This window comes from Trichomycterus rosablanca, chromosome 11 (assembly GCF_030014385.1).
Source record: "Trichomycterus rosablanca isolate fTriRos1 chromosome 11, fTriRos1.hap1, whole genome shotgun sequence".
In the NCBI taxonomy this organism is placed as follows: domain Eukaryota; kingdom Metazoa; phylum Chordata; class Actinopteri; order Siluriformes; family Trichomycteridae; genus Trichomycterus; species Trichomycterus rosablanca.
The window spans coordinates 39914794-39937293 of NC_085998.1; the positions used below are offsets into that span (position 1 = coordinate 39914794).

Sequence of the window (22500 nt, forward strand, 5' to 3'; positions counted from 1 at the left end):
AACACTTCCTGTTCATCACATCAAACACCGCCGGATATATCCCGGCTCTGTGATTGGCTAATAAAATGCGGTGTTTATTCACCCAGCAGGTATTTAAATATCAAATACTGACTATCAAAATAACACCGTCACATATAAACATTCATATAACCAGAAAGAATGAACATCAAAGCTTTACTGGATCAATCAATAATAATATCGTTACTACTGGCAACAGTGTGTGTATTACCATCGCTTTATCCTGGTCAGGGTCACAGTGGGGCTGATTCATTGGGTGAAAATCAGGAAACACCCTGGACGGGTTGCCAGTTCATTACAGGGCAACACACACATACACTCACACACACACACATATATACAGTGTATCACAAAAGTGAGTACACCCCTCACATTTCTGCAAATATTTCATTATATCTTTTCATGGAACAACACTATAGACATGAAACTTGGATATAACTTAGAGTAGTCAGTGTACAGCTTGTATAGCAGTGTAGATTTACTGTCTTCTGAAAATAACTCAACACACAGCCATTAATGTCTAAATGGCTGCAACATAAGTGAGTACACCCCACAGTGAACATGTCCAAATTGTGCCCAAAGTGTCAATATTTTGTGTGACCACCATTATTATCCAGCACTGCCTTAACCCTCCTGGGCATGGAATTCACCAGAGCTGCACAGGTTGCTACTGGAATCCTCTTCCACTCCTCCATGATGACATCACGGAGCTGGTGGATGTTAGACACCTTGAACTCCTCCACCTTCCACTTGAGGATGCGCCACAGGTGCTCAATTGGGTTTAGTCCATCACCTTTACCTTCAGCTTCCTCAGCAAGGCAGTTGTCATCTTGGAGGTTGTGTTTGGGGTCGTTATCCTGTTGGAAAACTGCCATGAGGCCCAGTTTTCGAAGGGAGGGGATCATGCTCTGTTTCAGAATGTCACAGTACATGTTGGAATTCATGTTTCCCTCAATGAACTGCAGCTCCCCAGTGCCAGCAACACTCATGCAGCCCAAGACCATGATGCTACCACCACCATGCTTGACTGTAGGCAAGATACAGTTGTCTTGGTACTTCTCACCAGGGCGCCGCCACACATGCTGGACACCATCTGAGCCAAACGAGTTTATCTTGGTCTCGTCAGACCACAGGACATTCCAGTAATCCATGTTCTTGGACTGCTTGTCTTCAGCAAACTGTTTGCTGGCTTTCTTGTGCGTCAGCTTCCTTCTGGGATGACGACCATGCAGACCGAGTTGATGCAGTGTGCGGCGTATGGTCTGAGCACTGACAGGCTGACCTCCCACGTCTTCAACCTCTGCAGCAATGCTGGCAGCACTCATGTGTCTATTTTTTAAAGCCAACCTCTGGATATGACGCCGAACACGTGGACTCGACTTCTTCGGTCGACCCTGGCGAAGCCTGTTCCGAGTGGAACCTGTCCTGGAAAACCGCTGTATGACCTTGGGCACCATGCTGTAGCTCAGTTTCAGGGTGTTAGCAATCTTCTTATAGCCCAGGCCATCTTTGTGGAGAGCAACAATTCTATTTCTCACATCCTCAGAGAGTTCTTTGCCATGAGGTGCCATGTTGAATATCCAGTGGCCAGTATGAGAGAATTGTACCCAAAACACCAAATTTAACAGCCCTGCTCCCCATTTACACCTGGGACCTTGACACATGACACCAGGGAGGGACAACGACACATTTGGGCACAATTTGGACATGTTCACTGTGGGGTGTACTCACTTATGTTGCAGCTATTTAGACATTAATGGCTGTGTGTTGAGTTATTTTCAGAAGACAGTAAATCTACACTGCTATACAAGCTGTACACTGACTACTCTAAGTTATATCCAAGTTTCATGTCTATAGTGTTGTCCCATGAAAAGATATAATGAAATATTTGCAGAAATGTGAGGGGTGTACTCACTTTTGATAGATGTGTATGTAAGTGTGTGTGTGTGTGTATGTGTGAGTGTGTGTGTGTATGTGTGTGTGTGTATGTGTGAGTGTGTGCATGTGTGTGTGTGTATATGATGTGTGTGTGTGTGTGTTTAGGTGTGTGTGTGTATATGATGTGTGTGTGTTTAGGTGTGTGTGTGTATATGATGTGTGTGTGTTTAGGTGTGTGTGTGTATATGATGTGTGTGTGTGTGTGTGTATGTGTGTGTGTGTGTGTATATGATGTGTGTGTGTGTGTGTGTGTGTGTGTGTGTGTGTGTTTAGGTGTGTGTGTGTATATGATGTGTGTGTGTGTGTGTGTGTATGTGTGAGTGTGTGTGTGTGTGTGTGTGTGTGTGTGTGTGTATATGATGTGTGTGTGTGTGTGTGTGTGTGTGTGTGTGTTTAGGTGTGTGTGTGTATATGATGTGTGTGTGTGTGTTTAGGTGTGTGTGTGTATATGATGTGTGTGTGTGTGTTTAGGTGTGTGTGTGTATATGATGTGTGTGTGTTTAGGTGTGTGTGTGTGTATATGATGTGTGTGTGTGTGTGTGTGCGCTCCTGTATTTAAGTCTTTAATTGCTGTAATTAAAGCTCTGGTCTGTGATTGTGGTTATTAGCTCCTGGTTAATAAGGATGCTGTGGCGGATGTGTAAGCTTTACCTGACGGGGGGGACAGAGGGGTGCGTGTGAGTGAGTGTGTGTGTGTGTGTGTGTAGATTTTAATTGTTATATTTTCAGAACTCAGGACTTGTTGTACAGGATTGTAGAGCCGTGTTTACACTCCACATCTGAACACACGTACACCATCATACTGCTCCTCCTGAGGGGGTTTGAACACACGCACTTCTGATTCACACCCGAGTCCATGTGGGCTGTGAACACGGGACGTTCGGCTACACGCAATAGTGGGTCTCAGTGTTGGGCGTGGTCCGGGGGGTTCATCACTGGATCTGTGTGTGCAGAGTTGGATTAATGTACTGGTCTGAACTGGTCAGGATACTAGTCGTGTGGACTGGTTACACTGGTGGTGGTGGGTGGGTGTGGGGTGGTTAAGATCAGCAGATCTCATACACACTGGTTAAACTGGTCGACTTTATACTGGTGGTTTATAAAGCCACAGTGGTTGTACTGGTAGAGGAGGAATCGCTCAGCAACATGCTTCCTCAGGTTTCCTCCCACATGCAGAATCATGCAGAAGGTAGATTGGCAGTTACTGAGTTATTACCATTATTACCAGTTTGTTCAGCTCTCGGAGGCATGCCGCTAGGTGTGTTGGCTCCAGTCGATGTGTAGATCTCCTGGATGTTTCCATGCTGAGAGAACACCGTCTGGACTATATTGTTACTGGTTTTTGGCATGCTTCCGTATTTAGGGGTCATGAACTGAACTGAACACTGGTCCAGTTCTGATTACCAGTGAGTGTACTGGTCATTCTGGATATACCACGACTGCATGTGTACAGCAGAACAGACTGAAGAAGAGATGAACTCGGGTCTGTCGGGGTTTAATGGAGCGAGTGGAAGAACAAGTTCCTTCAGTCATGTTCTGAAGTAATGATGATAACGAAGGTGCTGCAGGTGAGAGTTGAACAAACCAGAACTTCCAGTTTGACGGTGTTACTGGTTATAACTGCTGATGCTGAAAGGTTCTGATGGAGTTTATACGGGCGGCTTACACTAAATCTTAAATCTGATCAATCCCACGTGGTCTGATGTCAGGGGCCGTGTGTACACGCTCTTCCACACACAGAGTCAGCCAGCCGCTTCACCTCCGCCACTCGTATTCACCGCTCAGAACCTCATGATTTACTGGTGACAGAGCCACCGACTGTAGTTTAGTTTCAATCCGAGCTGCGATTCCCGGCGTCAGGAGGCAGCAGAACGAGTTCATCAAGCTTTAACTTTATTTACGTTATTAGTGAAGTGATGTGGTGATTAACCAATAGGAATCGAGCGTTACGCAGAGCTGTGAGCTTTATCTCCACTAGCACACCAGATTCTGAACTCCTCGGTTTGAAACCGGTCGGCTGGGCGCCATCTAGCGGGCATAATCGGCAGTGCCTGAGGCAGACACGGTTCTGCTAGGGCGGGATGGCCGGACTATGTGGGCGGGGTCTTCAAACGCTGTGTAAGGACCCTGATTGGCAGATAGAGGCGCCTGGGTGTAAAAGGGTTCCGCTAAGGGCCGCGCGTGGGTCGGAGGAGGCGTGGGCAGCAATATACCCTCTTCACCTACAATCAGGGATCCACCAGCAGGGGGAGACAAACTGGTTACGATGAACTGGGAGGAAAAGGGAGAGAAACACATGAATAAAATAGAAACATAAATAAAAAACAAACCCGTTCAGGAAAAGGAAACGAACTGAGATAAGACTGAACATCCTGTAAGATAAGATAAGAGAAGAGAAGATAAGAGAAGAGAAGAGAAGAGAAGAGAAGAGAAGAGAAGAGAAGAGAAGAGAAGAGAAGAGAAGAGAATCCTTTATTAGTCCCACAGTGGGTAAATTCACATTGTTGCAGCAGCAAAGGGACAGTACAGCACTCAGTACAAAAAATAGACAATAAAAATAAAAAGTAGTACAATGTATAACAATAATAATAAAAAGTCAGAAGAAAACTGATTAATATAAAAAAAAATAATTACACATGGGGAAGAAATTGCACATTTTTATGAATAATAATTTAAAGTGTGTGTGTGATCTGCCTGGAGCAGTGCTGGTTGTATAATCTAACAGCAGCAGGAAGGAAGGACCTGCGGTACCGATCTTTCCCACATTTGGGGTGAAGCAGCCTGTCACTGAAGGAGCTGCCCAGTGCTGCCAGAGTCTCATGCATGGGGTGGGAGTCGTTCTCCAGCATGGATGCCAGCTTGTCTAACATCCTTCTGTCTCCCACCACCTGCACTGGGTCTAAGGGGCTCCCCAGGACAGAGCCGGCCCTCTTAATGAGTTTGTTCAGTCTCTTCCTGTCCGCTGTAGAGATGCTGCTGCCCCAACATACCACTCCATAAAAGATGGCTGATGCCACCACTGTATCAAAGAAAGTCCTCAGGAGTCCCCCCCCCCCGCACTCCAAATGACCGCAGTCTCCTGAGTAGGTAGAGTCTGCTCTGACCTTTTTTATAAAGTGCGTTAGTGTTAACTGACCAGTCCAGTTTGTTGTTGAGGTGAACACTCGGGTACTTATAAGAGTCCACTCTCTCAATGTCCATTCCCTGGATGTTCACCGGTGGCAAGGTGGGTCTGCACCTGCGGAAATCCACCACCAGTTCTTTGGTCTTCCCCACGTTTAACTGGAGGTGGTTCTGCAGACACCAGTCCATGAAGTCCTGGATCAGTCCTCTGTACTCGCCGTCCTCGTCATTATTTATGAGTCCGACAAGTAAAACACTGAATTAGTTCCAAATCAGCCCAGAAACACCAACACGTCTGTAATTAAGAAGGTGTTGTTAATGATCCGGCCGGTGTTTTACAGCCCGGCTCAGACGCTGCGTCTCTGTTTCCTGCTTTTATCTGAGATGTTCAGATCTGTTATCAGTCCGGGTTTCACTTCCTGTTAGGATCGGATCTCCTCCGCTCTGCTATTGTCTGATCCGTCTTACAAACAGAGGAACCACCAACAAGGTCTGGAACAACAGAGTGGAGGCCACGCCCGTCTGTGAGCGGGGTTATTTATCGTTTCCCTCACACAGACGCCTGTACGGGGGGGGGGTATGAACCCAGGGCGACTCCGGGGCCGATGAGGAGATAAAGCAAAGCCTCTCCGTTAAATAAAGCTTCTCGGTAAACGTCCGGAGAGGCTCATAACATTCCCACACTGACCATCGCCGCGGGACGAGACCCAACACGCTCCTGTCAGGAGCTCGTCTTTAATCTGAGAGTCACAGCTGCACTTTGAAGCTCTGAGGGGGGCGAGAAGATCCGAAATGTACACACCTACACCTACAGATCCTTTGCTCACCTTCAAAGGAACCGTCACTACAGCGCTGTTATTAATGCTTCGTAACGGTCCATTTTCTCCCTGTTTAGTCGTAGCCGGTTCCTCTTCCTCTGCTGGAGACCCCGATGGCGTACGAGGGGGGTATATTCTCCTGACACGCCCTCCCCCCCACGCACCGAGCCCTTCTTATCCCCCCGTACTTCGGTGGATCGGTGCGTGAGGTCGGTCTCACACACGGAGAGTCACGCGCCGATCTCCACGTTCCTCCACTTCTGTACAGGCGCCTCGGCCTACTAACCGGGGTCCTCACACGGCCTCAGAGGCCCCGCCCACTCTTTAGTCCCGTCTTTTCCCACCCAGCCGACCGAGATTCAAACTCCGAGAGTCCAGATGGTTTGTAACCCGGTTAAGCACTAGTTAAGGGTTTCTGGTGGTGACCCAGTTTACAGGTGAAGACTCTGTGTGAGTTATTTACTGGTGAGTGACTCCTCATTACCAGTCATTACTGGGAGACACTTATAAACGATTATAAACGATTACCTGCATTTACGTAAATGATTCCAGTTTCTGATCAGTTGAACATGAAACACACTCATCTGCACTTATTTAGTCATGTCCAGTTCCCCGTCATGAATCCACTCCTGCTCATACGAGCCCTGATCTGATCTGAGACGCGGATCACCACACACGTCCAATCTGATGCCACTTCTCATCACCTGCCAGTTCTGTGTTCCCACAGAGAGCCGTATGGCGTACAGAGAGCCGCACTCTGTGCTGAGTGAGCACCTGATTGTAGATCGTGCTCCTTATATGAGCGTTTCTCTGTGTTATATGAAGCTCGTATTTAGCGTATAGATACATATAGAAAATCCAGCACCGAAAAGCTGCACCAGAGGAGCGGAGAGAACGTTTATACCAGTAACATATCATTCAGAGCAAATTCACCACTGAAAATCCAGTTTGCTTTACTGGAATTTACTGGAATTTACTGGTACTTGCCTCTTTACAGATCTGTTTACTGGAGTCTTGCTGCACTTCCACATACAGTGTATCACAAAAGTGAGTACACCCCTCACATTTCTGCAGATATTTAAGTATATCTTTTCATGGGACAACACTGACAAAATGACACTTTGACACAATGAAAAGTAGTCTGTGTGCAGCTTATATAACAGTGTAAATTTATTCTTCCCTCAAAATAACTCAATATACAGCCATTAATGTCTAAACCACCGGCAACAAAAGTGAGTACACCCCTAAGAGACTACACCCCTAAATGTCCAAATTGAGCACTGCTTGTCATTTTCCCTCCAAAATGTCATGTGATTTGTTAGTGTTACTAGGTCTCAGGTGTGCATAGGGAGCAGGTGTGTTCAATTTAGTAGTACAGCTCTCACACTCTCTCATACTGGTCACTGAAAGTTCCAACATGGCACCTCATGGCAAAGAACTCTCTGAGGATCTTAAAAGACGAATTGTTGCGCTACATGAAGATGGCCAAGGCTACAAGAAGATTGCCAACACCCTGAAACTGAGCTGCAGCACAGTGGCCAAGATCATCCAGCGTTTTAAAAGAGCAGGGTCCACTCAGAACAGACCTCGCGTTGGTCGTCCAAAGAAGCTGAGTGCACGTGCTCAGCGTCACATCCAACTGCTGTCTTTGAAAGATAGGCGCAGGAGTGCTGTCAGCATTGCTGCAGAGATTGAAAAGGTGGGGGGTCAGCCTGTCAGTGCTCAGACCATACGCCGCACACTACATCAAATTGGTCTGCATGGCTGTCACCCCAGAAGGAAGCCTCTTCTGAAGTCTCTACACAAGAAAGCCCGCAAACAGTTTGCTGAAGACATGTCAACAAAGGACATGGATTACTGGAACCATGTCCTATGGTCTGATGAGACCAAGATTAATTTGTTTGGTTCAGATGGTCTCAAGCATGTGTGGCGGCAATCAGGTGAGGAGTACAAAGATAAGTGTGTCATGCCTACAGTCAAGCATGGTGGTGGGAATGCCATGGTCTGGGGCTGCGTGAGTGCAGCAGGTGTTGGGGAGTTACATTTCATTGAGGGACACACGAACTCCAATATGTACTGTGAAATACTGAAGCAGAGCATGTTCCCTTCCCTCCGGAAACTGGGTCGCAGGGCAGTGTTCCAGCATGATAATGACCCCAAACACACCTCTAAGACGACCACTGCTGTATTGAAGAGGCTGAGGGTAAAGGTGATGGACTGGCCAAGCATGTCTCCAGACCTAAACCCAATAGAACATCTTTGGGGCATCCTCAAGCGGAAGGTGGAGGAGCGCAAAGTCTCGAATATCCGCCAGCTCCGTGATGTCGTCATGGAGGAGTGGAAAAGCATTCCAGTGGCAACCTGTGAAGCTCTGGTAAACTCCATGCCCAGGAGAGTTAAGGCAGTTCTGGGAAATAATGGTGGCCACACAAAATATTGACACTTCAGGAACTTTCACTAAGGGGTGCACTCACTTTTGTTGCCGGTGGTTTAGACATTAATGGCTGTATATTGAGTTATTTTGAGGGAAGAATAAATTTACACTGTTATATAAGCTGCACACAGACTACTTTTCATTGTGTCAAAGTGTCATTTTGTCAGTGTTGTCCCATGAAAAGATATACTTAAATATCTGCAGAAATGTGAGGGGTGTACTCACTTTTGTGATACACTGTAGCAACTGTGAGATTTTAAGGGTTAGGGGTCTTGCTCAGGGGTCCAACAGGAGCACCTTGGTAATGCTGGGACTTGAACTGACAATCTTCTGATCACTTGTCCAGTACCTTAACTCCTGTACGTGGACGTCCCTCCTAATTAGAGTTCAGGTGTCACGGCCACACCCACTGTTATGTGAAATAAACAATATACAGGCAACACTTTAGGGAAGGACGCCTGACCTGTTCTGACAGGACTGTACCTGGAGCACACTGTCAGACTTGATGGCTTTTAAACAAAGGAGCTCCAGCCTGATCTAACAAAGACTGCTTGGACTAAGTAGGCACAAATTCCCACAGACACACTCGGATTTTGTAGAAAACCTTCACGAACTAGTGGAGGCTCTATAATAGTTATATTTGGGAAGGACGGCACGTCCACGATAATGCTGATGGTTCAGTGATGGTTTGACCATCCTGCTCATGGTCAGCTCATGCTCAGGTGTCCTCACACAGATGTTCTCCGACAGCTGTATTATTGTTATTATTGATATTTAAGTTATTTATGATATAAAATAAAAAGTAAACCTGTAACCCTATAAACCCGAGTCCGTGCAGGGCGTCGCAGGTATCAGGAGCTCGGGTTCGATCAGCGCTTCATTCCCCCGGTACAGCTCCGCTCAGGGCGTCGTCCTTCACCCAGGCTCCGTGACCTGGTGCACTTTGACCCCGGCGTGTGTGTGTGTGTGTTTACTGTAGCTGATCGCTGGTTTATTTGTAGGTTTGCGTTTAGCCGCCACGTGCGCGTTCCTGTTTGCCCAGGTTTAGCCGCTCGTATCTGAGCCGCGGATAAACGGCACGTCGAGTCGTGGAGTCGGATTAAAGATTAACCGGGTCGATACGCCCGGCCCGCTCTACACACCAGATCAAACGGCCCAGTTACTCAATCCCGGGGCGTAGACCCGATGACCTGCAGGGTTTAACGTTATAATGATCCTACACACACCTGACTGGGTCTACAAAGTCCTGAGGAGGAAACACGGGCGGGGCAGTAACGCTGCATGTCGTATATTAGTGTAGTATTCATCACCAGTGTGTAGCATAACCAAATCTGTGTGTGTGTGTGTGTGTGAGTGTGTCTGACTGTGTGTGTGTGTGTTTGTTTGTGTGTTTGTGTATGTGTGTTTATGTGTGTGTGTGTGTGTGTGTGTGAATGAGTGTGTGTATGTCTATTTGGGTGTGTGTGTGAGTGTGTGTGTTTGGGTGTGTGTGTGTGTGAGTGTGTGTGTGTGTGTTTGGGTGTGTTTGTGTGTGAGTGTGTGTGTGTTTGTGTAAGTGTGTGTGTGTGTGTGTGTGTATGTGTTTGTGTAAGTGTGTGTTTGTGTAAGTGTGTGTGTGAGTGTGTGTGTTAGGTGTGTTTGTGTAAGTGTGTGTGAGTGTGTGTGTGTAAGTGTGACTGTCTGACTGTCTGACTGTGTGTGTTTGTGTGTTTGTGTAAGTGTGTGTGTGTGTGTGTGTGTTTGTGTGTGTGTGTTTGGGTGTGTTTGTGTGTGTGTAAGTGTGACTGACTGTGTGTGTTTGTGTGTTTGTGTGTTTGTGTGTGTTTATATGTGTGTTTATATGTGTGTGTGTGTTTGTTTGTGTGTTTGTGTATGTGTGTTTATGTGTGTGTGTGTGTGTGTGTGTGAATGAGTGTGTGTATGTCTATTTGGGTGTGTGTGTGAGTGTGTGTGTTTGGGTGTGTGTGTGTGTGAGTGTGTGTGTGTGTGTTTGGGTGTGTTTGTGTGTGAGTGTGTGTGTGTTTGTGTAAGTGTGTGTGTGTGTGTGTGTGTATGTGTTTGTGTAAGTGTGTGTATGTGTTTGTGTAAGTGTGTGTGTGAGTGTGTGTGTGTGTGTGTTAGGTGTGTTTGTGTAAGTGTGTGTGAGTGTGTGTGTGTAAGTGTGACTGTCTGACTGTCTGACTGTGTGTGTTTGTGTGTTTGTGTAAGTGTGTGTGTGTGTGTGTGTGTTTGTGTGTGTGTGTTTGGGTGTGTTTGTGTGTGTGTAAGTGTGACTGACTGTGTGTGTTTGTGTGTTTGTGTGTTTGTGTGTGTTTATATGTGTGTTTATATGTGTGTGTGTGTGTGTGTGACTGACTGTGTGTGTATGTGTTTGTGTAAGTGTGTGTGTGTGTATGTGTTTGTGTAAGTGTGTGTGTGTGTGTGTGTGTGTATGTGTTTGTGTAAGTGTGTGTGTGTGTGTATGTGTTTGTGTAAGTGTGTGTGTGTGTGTGTGTGTTTGTGTAAGTGTGTGTGTGTGTGTGTGTGTGTATGTGTACACGCATAAGTACAGGAGGGACCTGTATTTAGGCGCTTTGTCCTGGTCAGGGTCACAGTGGGTTTGATTCATTGGGCTGGACAGGGCCTTGCTTAGAGGCCTAACAGTGGCAACTTGGCAGTGGTGGGGCTTAAACCAGCAACCTTCTGATTACTAGTCCAGTACCTTAATGACTGAGCTAGCACTGAATGAATGAATGTAGTTAGTCCGGGAGCCAGTTGTTGTCTGTGTAGACGCCCGACCGGTCGATAGCAGAGCTGAGATTGGAACTTGTATTTTATACCTGATTTAATTATATATGAATAAAGTTTTATTTGTTATATTTTTTAAGCAGTTAAAGGTGATTTAGTGTTTTGGGTCGGGTTTGGGCTCCGTGGTTCCTCACACCTCATCAGTTGGGGTCTGGTTTTGTTCCCCAGGTTTTTATAGTTTCCTCACTGGGCTGTAATTCCTGTTCAGAACATTCCTCTGGGCCCCGGCCCTTATTTATGCAGCCGGTGACCCCCCACACACACCCCTCATGAGTGTGTGTGTGTGTGTGTGTGAGTGTGCGTGTGTGTGTATGTGTTTGTGTAAGTGTGTGTGTGTGTGTGTGTGTATGTGTTTGTGTAAGTGTGTGAGTGTGTGTGTGTGTGTGTGTGTGTGTGTGTCACACAGGCCATGAACTTGGCTCCATGCAGCTGTTTTGGGGGTGAAGTGTGTGTGGCGTGTGTGTGTGAGTTTGAGTTGAGTGTGGTGTGTGTGTGTGTGGGGGGTGTGGAAGGTGTGGGGACAGAGTGGGGGGGGGGCACTACAGAGCTCCTTGGTTGGAGGGGGTGAAGGTTAAACTTTAATTACTGTTTCCTGGAACACACCTGTGAGGGGCCTGAAATGACGTGTGTGTGTGTGTGAGTGTGTGTGTGTGTGCGTGTGTGTGAGTGTGTGTGTGTGTGCGTGTGCGTGTGTGTGAGTGTGTGTGTGTGCGTGTGTGTGTGTGTGTGTATGTTTGCTTCTCTCAAACCACCGTGGAACCGGTTCTGTTCCAGTTCCTGAACTGAATGTGAAACCATTTGGTGCATTTTTACCAAAAATGAATCGGTTCAGTACCAAAGAACAGCAGGTTCTTCAGCAGGAACCGTGACTGAGTACACAGAGGAACCAGAACCAGCAGTCGATCCATCCTGGTATTGTAGATAATAACACACGTCTGTAACAGCAGCACAAATCCCCACAGATCATCTCCGCGCTCCACCAGCTTCTTTCTACAGTTTAATTGGGCCGTGTGTTGTGCAGCGCCCCCTGTTGATGTTATCCGATTAAAACTAATGCAGACGCAAACACAGGGCAGTTCCGAACCAGTTCAGGATCCAGAGGTAGATTACGCTGGAGCTCGGAACATCACCTCTGCTTTGTGTTTGGATGACGATGAAGATGAAGATGAAGATGATGATGATGATGATGATGATGATGATGATGATGATGATGATGATGATGGTGTGTGCGTGTGTGTGTGTGTGTGCAGAACGGCAGTGCTGCTGTATGGGGGGAGGAATCTGATGGGAACAGAGCCAGAGGAGAAGCTTCCAGAGATTTCGCCAAGGTGAGAACAGATACACCAAACACACCGGGATCATGAGTACAATCATCAGCTCACATTTAAATACTGATCCTAATAATATATTATTATTATTATTATTATTATTTTTATTATATTTATTGTTATTATTATTATTATTATTGTATTTACTATTGTTATTATTATTATATTTATTATTATTATATTTATTATTTATATTAGTATTATATTTATTATTTATACTATTATATTATTATTATTATTATTATTGTATTATTATTAATATTATTAATATTATTATTATATTTATTATTTATATTATTATGATATTTGTCATTATTATTATTATTATTATTATTATATTTATTATTAGTATTATTATTATATTTATTATTTATATTATTATTATATATTATTATTATTAGTATATGTATATGTATTGTTATTATAATTATTATTATTATTTATATTATTATTATATTATTATTATTATTATTGGTATATGTGTATGTATTGTTATTATTATTATTATTATTTTTTATTATTATTGTTATTTATTATTATTATTATATATTATTATTAGTAGTATATGTATATGTATTATTATTATTATTTTTTTATTATTATTATTGTTATATTTATTATTATTATTATATATTATTATTATTAGTATGTATTGTTATTGTTTTTTTTTTTTTTATTATTATTATTATTATTGCTAATTTATTATTATTATTATATATTATTATTAGTAGTATATGTATATGTATTGTTATTATTATTATTATTTATATTATTATTATATATTATTATTAGTAGTATATGTATATGTATTGTTATTATTATTATTATTATTATTTATATTATTATTATATTATTATTATTATATTATTATTAGTAGTAGTAGTAGTATATGTATTGTTATTCTTATTATTATTTTTTATTATTATTATTATTGTTATATTTATTATTATTATTATATATTATTAGTAGTAGTTTATGTATATGTATTGTTATTATAATAATTATTATTATTTATATTAATATTATATTATTATTAGTAGTAGTATATGTATTGTTATTATTATTATTATTATTTTATTATTATTATTATTGTTATATTTATTATTATTATTATATATTATTATTATTAGTATATGTTTATGTATTGTTATTGTTATTATTATTATTATTATTTATATTATTATTATATTATTACTATTATTATTAGATGATGTGAAGTATGCTGTCGGTTGATCATTTCCTCTCTCTCTGTGTATCTCAGTTGTACGAGTTGGATGGTGACCCGAACAGGAAGGACTTTCTGGACGATCTGTTTACGTTCATGCAGAAGAGAGGTGAGATACACGAGCTCCACACTCCTCGCATTCCTGTAGGTGGATTTGCTCTCTGATGAAGAGCTCGGGTCTGTTGGGGAGGTCCGTCTGGTTGGTTCAGCTCTTTCATCTCCATCACTCACTGTTATTTAGTTTGGTTTGGGTGGAAGCTCCACCATGTTCCTCTGATGTTCCTCTGATGTTCCTCTGGACTTTAACTGACCGGAGCTTTTGTCAGTCAGTGTGTGCTGATTATTACTGATCATTACCACTTTATCCTGATCCGGGTCGCGGTGGGTCAGGTTTCCTTGGCGCAGTGCAGTAACACACACCGGACAGGACACCAATCCACTGTGAAGCCTCAACCCCAACCCCCCACCCCCCCCCCAATCGCGTTAAGATCCGGGTTGGAATGTAATCAGTGCTATCAGCCGGTCAGGCATCTACACAGGCATGTACGGTAGCTCTGTAATGGCTTTGCACTCAGTCTCAACTTTTCCTACCTTTCAATCAGTGTTTGCAGGATGGAGCGGTTAACCACTGCGTTAGTATGATGAACGTGTGTGTGTGTGTGTGTGTGTGTGTGTGTGTGTGTGAGTGTGTGTGTGTGAGTGTGTGTGTGTGTGTGTGTGTGTGTGAGTGTGTGTGTGTGAGTGTGTGTGTGTGTGAGCCTGTGCTGTCCAAACACACCGGCGGGAGATAAACAGCAGCACAAATATCATTAATGAGTGTACAAATATTGAAATAAGCAAATCATGCACACACACACACACACACACTCACACACACACACACACACATACACACACACACACACTCCTGTATCCTCACTGTTCACCTCCCGTAACACAGCGGGACGCATCGGGATCCCCCCGTGTGTGCACCACACTCTCTCACACACACACACACACTCTCTCACACACACTCTCTCACACACACACACACACACTCACACACACTCACACACACACACTCTCTCACACACACACAAACACACACACTTTCTGCGGAAAGAAAGAAGAGAAAAACACACACAGACACATGGAGAACATGCAAAACTCCACACAAAAAGGGGAGTCGAACCCAAGACCTTCTTACTGTGAGGCGACAGCACTGCCCACTACCCACCGCACCACAGTTCCATTCCAGTGTTTTTAGTGCTGTGATTGTGTGATCAGACCCACATGACGTGACCCGTGTAACCTACACATCACACTGATTTAACCTACAGACACCGTACAGCTCAGACTGAAGGATCCCTGTAACCGGGCGTGGCGACCCTCGTCACCCCGGCGCCGGGTGAAGCCACACATCTGCAAAAATGAAAAATGAGCCAATTTGCTTAACCAGTGTGGAGCGACACCGCGGCCCAAAACCACAAACAAACCAGGTAACTGGGAGCAGTGGTCAAAATAACGGAAACACTAACACATCCACCGCTGGAGCGGAGAGAGAGGACAGAACCGGGACGGTGAGGAACTGGGACAGACTGGGACGGAGCAGAACTGGGACAGGACAGAACTGGGACAGGACAGAACTGGGACAGAGTAAAACCAGGACTGAGCAGAACTGAGACAGAACAGAAATGGGACATAAAACTGGCATAGACTGGGATGGAGCAGAACTGGGACTAAAACAGAGCAGAACTGGGACAGGACAGAACTGGGACAGGACAGAACTGGGACGGAGCAGAACTGGGACAGAGTAAAACCAGGACTGAGCAGAACTGGGACAGAACCAGGACAGGACAGAACTGGGACACGACAGAACTGGGACTAAAACAGTGCAGAACTGGGACAGACTGGGATGGAACAAAACTGAAACTGGTTCTTTTCTCTGTACAGGAGAATGTGAATCATGTCGGTGTTAATAACTCCTGTTTAAAACCCTGAAGTGTGTTTGATTCAGCGTGACAGGGCCGTGTGTGTATGTGTGTATGTGTGTGTGTGTGTGTGTCTGTGTATGTGTGTATGTGTGTGTGTGTGTGTGAGTGTGTGTGTGTGTGTGTCTGTGTATGTGTGTGTGAGTGTGTGTGTGTGAGTGTGTGTATGTGTGTGTGTGTGTGTGTGTGTGTGTGTGTGTGAGTGTGTGTGTGTGTGTGTGTTAAGAGACGGACTGGGATTAGGGGTCCTCGCTGTCCCTCACTATGATTAATGAGGCTGTAAAACACGGCGCTCTGACCAGCTCCAGGCCAGAGACGAGATGAAAAGATCACACGGGTACCAGGGAGGGGAAACGGGGGCCGAGTGAGCTCCCGAAACATGACGGGGTCCTTTCATACGCTCAGACATGGAGAGATGCATCAATCTGTGAGCAGATAAGTGAAGGGTAGAACTCGGGTGTTTGATCCAGGGTGGTGGTGGGATCATGACGACCCCCCCCCCCCCCCCCATGTTAGAGGACCGGTGGGAGTCCCGACTCATCTCAAACCTGTGTGCACTTTTTTTTCGGAACCTACAGCTCTATAAAAACCGAACCAGTGCTGCAGCTACGTGTTTGTTTTTAATCACCTGTGTGGGGGGTAACACGAGGTTTCCAGTCTCATATGAGAGCAGGCATGGGAACGGCCCCGCCCCACCGAGGACAGGAACACACCCGCTGCAGCACAGGACAAGCTGGAGCCCGGGGGCCTGGGGTACCGTGGGAATAAATCACACACACACCCGAGCTTCATGTGAGGATGGACTCACAGGGGGTCTGCAGGTCAGGAGGAACTATTTAACCTGCTCAGGGTGGCAGGATCAGGGAGAAACACCGTCGTACGGCCGGTCGATAGCACCGCTGAGATTCCAGCTCAGGTCTCGGTGTTGGTGAGCCAGGATAACAGACCTGCTGCTCCACCTGAGACTCGATTCCTGCAGTGTTTTTGTTCCTTGACGTTAACAAGTGACCGTAAGTTCTGAGACGAGTGTGTGCAGACGTTTGATTGAGGTCGCACTTCGTTTGTGTCGTTGTCTCTCCCCATACAGACACACAATCAACCACGTATCTGTGTAGGCGCCCGGCTGGCTGATAGTGACGCAGGGCTGAGATTCCGACTCAGAATTTATGGGCTACCGTGTTTCACCCCAACTTTTATATATTTATATATATATGTTATGATTTCATGCACCAGCTTTCTCTTATTTATTTATATATATATTATGATTTCATCACGCCCGCACCTCTCCTCATGTAGAACAGAACAAATCCTCTCCCTCCTGCTCACACGTCACAGGGAAAAATTCCCACCTCCATCAACAGCGGCCCAGTTCACCAGACTGGAACGGGTATTAAACCACAGATCCGGTTCGGTCCGGGATTAGAACCTGTCTCTCTTGGAGTCGCTTCACTGTACTAGACCTGTGAATGTAAACGTGGTCCTAAACAGAAGGTAGAAAATTCACCCAGCGGTGTAATCAGATTGTAGTCCAGCGTACACGTCCTCCCGCCTCGGAAAAACGTTGTAAATAACTGTATAATTCTAACTATTCTATTTCTAAGCTGTAGACGTGCACGCTCTCCTCTGATATTTAATCTGATATTTGATAGATTTTGTCGGGCGGTTGTTGATGCTGGTTTTTAAACTTTACAGTCACAGAGAAGAAGTTACTGGTCCCAGTGTGTGAACATCCCTCCCCCAGTTTCCTCCACCTTTACCCCGTCGTGCTGTGTCCGGATATTTTGGGTCGTTCCCCTCGCTCAGGTTTCGATGAGGTGTTGATGTGATGGTGATCAGACTCGGGTTACAGTTAAAGTGCTCGTCTCACTTTTCACACCATCCAGCCTTTTAAACCCCCCCCCAAAAAAAACCCATGATGTTCCCTCTCATTCCGTCTTCTGTTCAGGCGTCACGTCTTTGTCATCTAACACAACAGAGTCAGGTTACACCCCCCCCCCAATGCCCCAGAGTGCCATCATCCTACACCTATCAAACACACGCAGCAGAATGAGACAGAGAACATACCAAACCTCTCACAGACAGTGATTGGTATTTTCTTCTGGACCTTCTAAACACTTCAAACAAGTCCCAGTCTGATCCCAGTCTGTCCCAGTGTGGGAACTCTCTGGTTGGTCCTCCATCCCCCACATCGCCCTCAGACGTGCCTTAATCATCCATAAATACGACATAAATCATTTTCGGTGCCTCATGGAAGGGCCGTTAAAGGTTCATCTCTTGTGGGATGAACTGGGAGACCCCAGATCTAGAGTTAAATACAGCTGTGGAAGGTGTGGACCTAACATCCGGGGGGTGGTCGATTGTTCCATGTCCGTGACCACGGCCGAGCCGAGAGCACTTAGTTTGTTCATCTCAGAGATCAGGACCGCAGGGTTGGAACGAGTAACATAAATATTAGATCTATTTAGGAACCTGAAAATGATCGTAATGTAAACCATCTCCAGATTCTGTCCTCCTGTACCTGGTCACTTTGATAAGGTCAGCAGACATTATTTAGCTTGAAGTATATCACTTACTTTATACATCACTTATATATTCATGATTTCCTCTTCGTGACCCTACACATGTTTGATGTGATTCAGCTCAGGTGACTGAAGTTAAATCTGTGACACTCGGCGCTTCTCTCATCCTGTTTATTCTTCCTAATTCTTTAAAAAGCTACTAAGGTATTATTTTAATATTAGCATATGACTTGCTCAAAACAGTGTGGATTTCTGAGCTTAAACTAATAAATAAAACTAAAAACACGCAGAGAGGAAATGAAACAAACTGCAGCAAAACCACCGTCAGCAGTTCCAGCTTAAAACTGTTAAAAATTATTTATTTTGTTTTGCTTTTAAGGAATTTTTTAGAGGATTGGGACTCGGTTCTGATTCAGTCCTCAGCAAATGTTCCTCAACTCTCCCGGGGAAAATAAAAATATAAAATAGCCCAAATAATAAAGACAAGATAAAATAAGCAGACAGAAACATAACATTACACACACGTGTTAAACACGGCATTAAAATCCAAATAAATAATAAATAAATAAATCATCTGTCCAGGGTTATGAGAATACTGATGAACCTCTGATGCTGTGTGATGCACCGGTACTGTTTTCAGATACACAGCACAATGTCACGATGCTTCCACCATCATACTTCACTGTGTGTCTGGTGCTCTCGGGCTTAAACGTGCTGAACGGTTGAGTGGTGTTATCGTTTGCTGTTTTGTAGTTTGGTGGTGGAGTTTTGCTCTGTGATGTAAGACAGAATAGTTTGATGATGCGGTTCGTGGTTTGTTGTTTTTCTTCTGCTGTTTTCTGGTCGTCCTGCAGCCGCTTCTCTCCTGTTTGGTTTGTGGTTCTTGTGTGAGGAACCGGTTCACGCTGGGCGGATTGATTTCTCCAGGTTATAAACAATGATTCTGGCTTCATCGCTGAGTGCTGAATGGAACAGAGTGAAGTTTCACCGTTTTACTGCAGCGCTGATATTTAATAGACGGATTATTTGGTGGTTTTTTTCTCATTGGATTTAAAGCTGGGAGTGAAAGGGCGTGGCGTGTGGGTGTATAAACACCTGGATGTAGATTTTCATAAGAAAACACTGGTTTCCTCTCCCGGCGAGCGAGTGGAACGACCCCGATGATATTGGATCCTCTCTCAGCTGGACCTGCGCTCCCACTCACAGGATTTGAATAGACGTGTTTTGAATAGTCTGGTTTCTAGTAATGGACGTTCTGACCTGCATTGTGCTCATGGGGGTCGTTAACCAGGATTAATGCTCCACGTGTTTACTACAGTGATATAATAATAATAATTACTATAATAATAATAATAATAATAAAGAGGTTTCAGCACGCAGCATTAGAACCTCTCCGGCTCACTGACGGTACAGCGCTGTGTTTAGGTCTGAAACATCAACATTATATGAAGTAAAAATCCAGTCTGGATCTGAAGGACAAGACAACGAACCATCATGAACATTTGAAAGACAAATGTGAGGGATCCTGCATTCTCATGGAGCGCCAGATTTCCTTATAGTCAAAAACCTCCCTCAGATTCCTTCCTGTTACCAGTAAAGGTTTAAAATCATTCAGAGAGGAACGTCAGTGTGGTTTATAATTATTATTATATTATCATTATTATTATTATTATATTGTTTTATTATTATTACATTGTTATTATTATTATTATTATTATCATTATATCATAAATTTTTTTAAATATTATTATTATTATTTTTATTATATAATTATTAATATTTTTAAATATTATTATTATTACATTATTGTTATTATTATATGGTTATTATTATTATTATTATTATTATTATTATATCATTAAACATTTTAAATATTATTATTATTATTATTATTATTATATCATTAATATTTTTAGATATTATTATTATTATTATCATTATATCATTATTAATATTTTTAAATATTATTATTATTATTATTATTATTATTTCAGTAATTTATTTATAATAAATGTTAAATGAAATCCGGTACAGATCTGACCCTCTCTGTGGTTCGGGGTGATGGACGTATCAGGATGAATCAGAATAATTTTTATAATAATAATAATAATAATTATTATAATTATAATTATAATTATAATTATAATAATAATAATAATAATAATAATATTATATGTATAATAAATGTTCCTGATTAAATGAAATCCGGTACAGATCTGACCCTCTCTGTGGTTCGGGGTGATGGACGTATCAGGATGAATCAGGATGAATCGGAATAACCTCGGTGAAACATCACACCAGAGTGGCAGCATCACATGCTCACTGAAATATTCATTCCCCCCGCCGGCCCCGGGGAGCCACGCCCATCTCCTTCATTATTTAAGGAATGTCAGTAATGTGAAATCAGCAGAACTCGGTTTACCACGATGGTGTCAGGGTCGCAGCCCGCTGATTTACTATGGACCATCTTAATGTGAGCAGCTGTTACTTCCTATTGGCTCAGAATGCGATCCTGCACTATTTCAGATCCACCCCGGGTGGGGGTGGGGGGGTATTTTGGGGTTTTAATCTTTGTTGTGTTTCCCGTGTGTGTGTGTGTGTGTGTGTACAGTACAGCTGGTTTATTTAATCATGGTAACTAAAGGTAAATATTACCCTGTTATTTTACTATTGGATCTTTTACACTTCACCTCCTTTTGGCTTCTAATTTTGTCGTCTCCAGTTCCCTCTTGTTGGAATCGTGGCTCTATTTTATGCTTTTACCACCATTTGATCCTGTTCAGGGTCGTGGTGGTTCCGACTTCTTTGGAATCACTGGGCTGCAATGCATCATGGTGCCTCAGCCATCCCATCAGACAGCGCTCTGTACTTAGATGCCCGACTGGACAATAGCACTGGTGAGGATTTGAACCATGGATCCCAGAGTTAGTGTCATTGTGTTCTTTACCAGTGTACCACCCAGTCTGTTCCACCAGCCCACTATTCACACAGACTTGATACAGACACGATTGGCTATGTCTAAGGAGGAGAGGTGGCTGAAGCCCTGTCCAGGGTGTTCCTGCTTTGCTCCCAGTGTTTCCCGATACTGAGAGCTCTCGTCCACGTCGTTCCACTGGCGACTTTATGGTGGAGGAACTGGGAACAGCTGTGAGCTGATTATATATCAGATCCACCTCCTGCATAGAGCTCCATCTGAGCAGCTACTGGAGCTGTAAACTCTAACGTCCAGGAGAAACCATCTGACACGACTGACGACTGAAGCACAGAATCCAGGATCATCACAAACATGAGGGTTAGAAATGATAAAGAGTTTTAAACAGAGAGAAAAATGAGAATAATAATAATAATAATATAAAACGTCTCTGTTGTTCTGGCACGATGGTGGGAGATTTGATCTTTTGTTGAGGTTTTTGTATATTTGATGTGAGGAGATTTGCTCTGTCTGCAGAAATGAAACAATATGGGGAAGGGCTAATATACTGGACTCTGGTATTTTAATGGGGGCGCTGGTGCTCACCAGGACCAGGACCAGGACGAGGGTTAGGAAGCTGATACAGGTTTGGATTGGTTATAGCTCAGTGGTTCTCAGCTCCAGTTCTGGAGACCCTCCGTCCAGCACAGGTTCAGGTTCAGAACCAACCATGAGAACCAGTTGATTTATGAAGTACCTGGACCCTAAAGGTACACCCCCCACCCCCTTCCTCTCGTTCTCTGTACCCACTCGACCTCTCTGCTGGGGTTGGAGGGTCTCAGTCGTCGTAACCGCTTCCCTTTCCTTCCGTCCGTCCGTGTGTTTCTCCCTGAGCGCTCCGTCCCTGTACACACAGGGGCCCCAAGCGCAGGCTTTCCCACCACGCTGACCTTTAACCCCCGCGGCCATTAATCTCTTCACTCCTGATGGGCCCGTCCCAGGGGCAAAATCAAGCAGGCAAGGCATGATGGGAGGAGGAAGCCTGTGGCCAATTAGAGCGGCTACTGAGCAGCACTTGAAGGCCATTAGGAGACGGTGGATGTGGTCAGATCCCGGCGACCCAGCGCTCGGGTATAACGTGTGTTTATACGCTCGGACTGTGTGGCTTCTTTCTTTATTTCTTTCTTTATTTATTTATTTACGTGTTTGCATTTGCTGGGTATCAGTCCTAATATTTAAGATAAATTTGAATATATATATATTTATATATTGGGATGAATTAATAACCCAGTGGTTTTGTCGCCTGTAAAAACGTTATCATGGTTTTAGTGAGAGAGGCCACAGTAACGTCCTGCCGTTTGTTTTCCTCTGTGTGTGTGTGTGTGTGTGTGTGTGTGTGTGTGTGTGTGTGCGTGTGTGTGTGTGTGTG

The 22500-nt window shown here is 44.1% G+C and overlaps 1 protein-coding gene across 1 annotated transcript in view; it reads left to right on the forward strand.

Moving 5' to 3' along the window:
- LOC134323443 (AT-rich interactive domain-containing protein 3A-like) overlaps positions 1 to 22500 on the forward strand; it is a 52523-nt gene that overhangs the window by 22937 nt on the left and 7086 nt on the right. Inside the window, exons 3-4 of the mRNA XM_063004970.1 lie at positions 12369 to 12446; positions 13708 to 13780. Of these exons, the coding sequence (XP_062861040.1) occupies positions 12369 to 12446; positions 13708 to 13780 (151 nt within the window). The remainder of the gene's footprint in view (positions 1 to 12368; positions 12447 to 13707; positions 13781 to 22500) is intronic.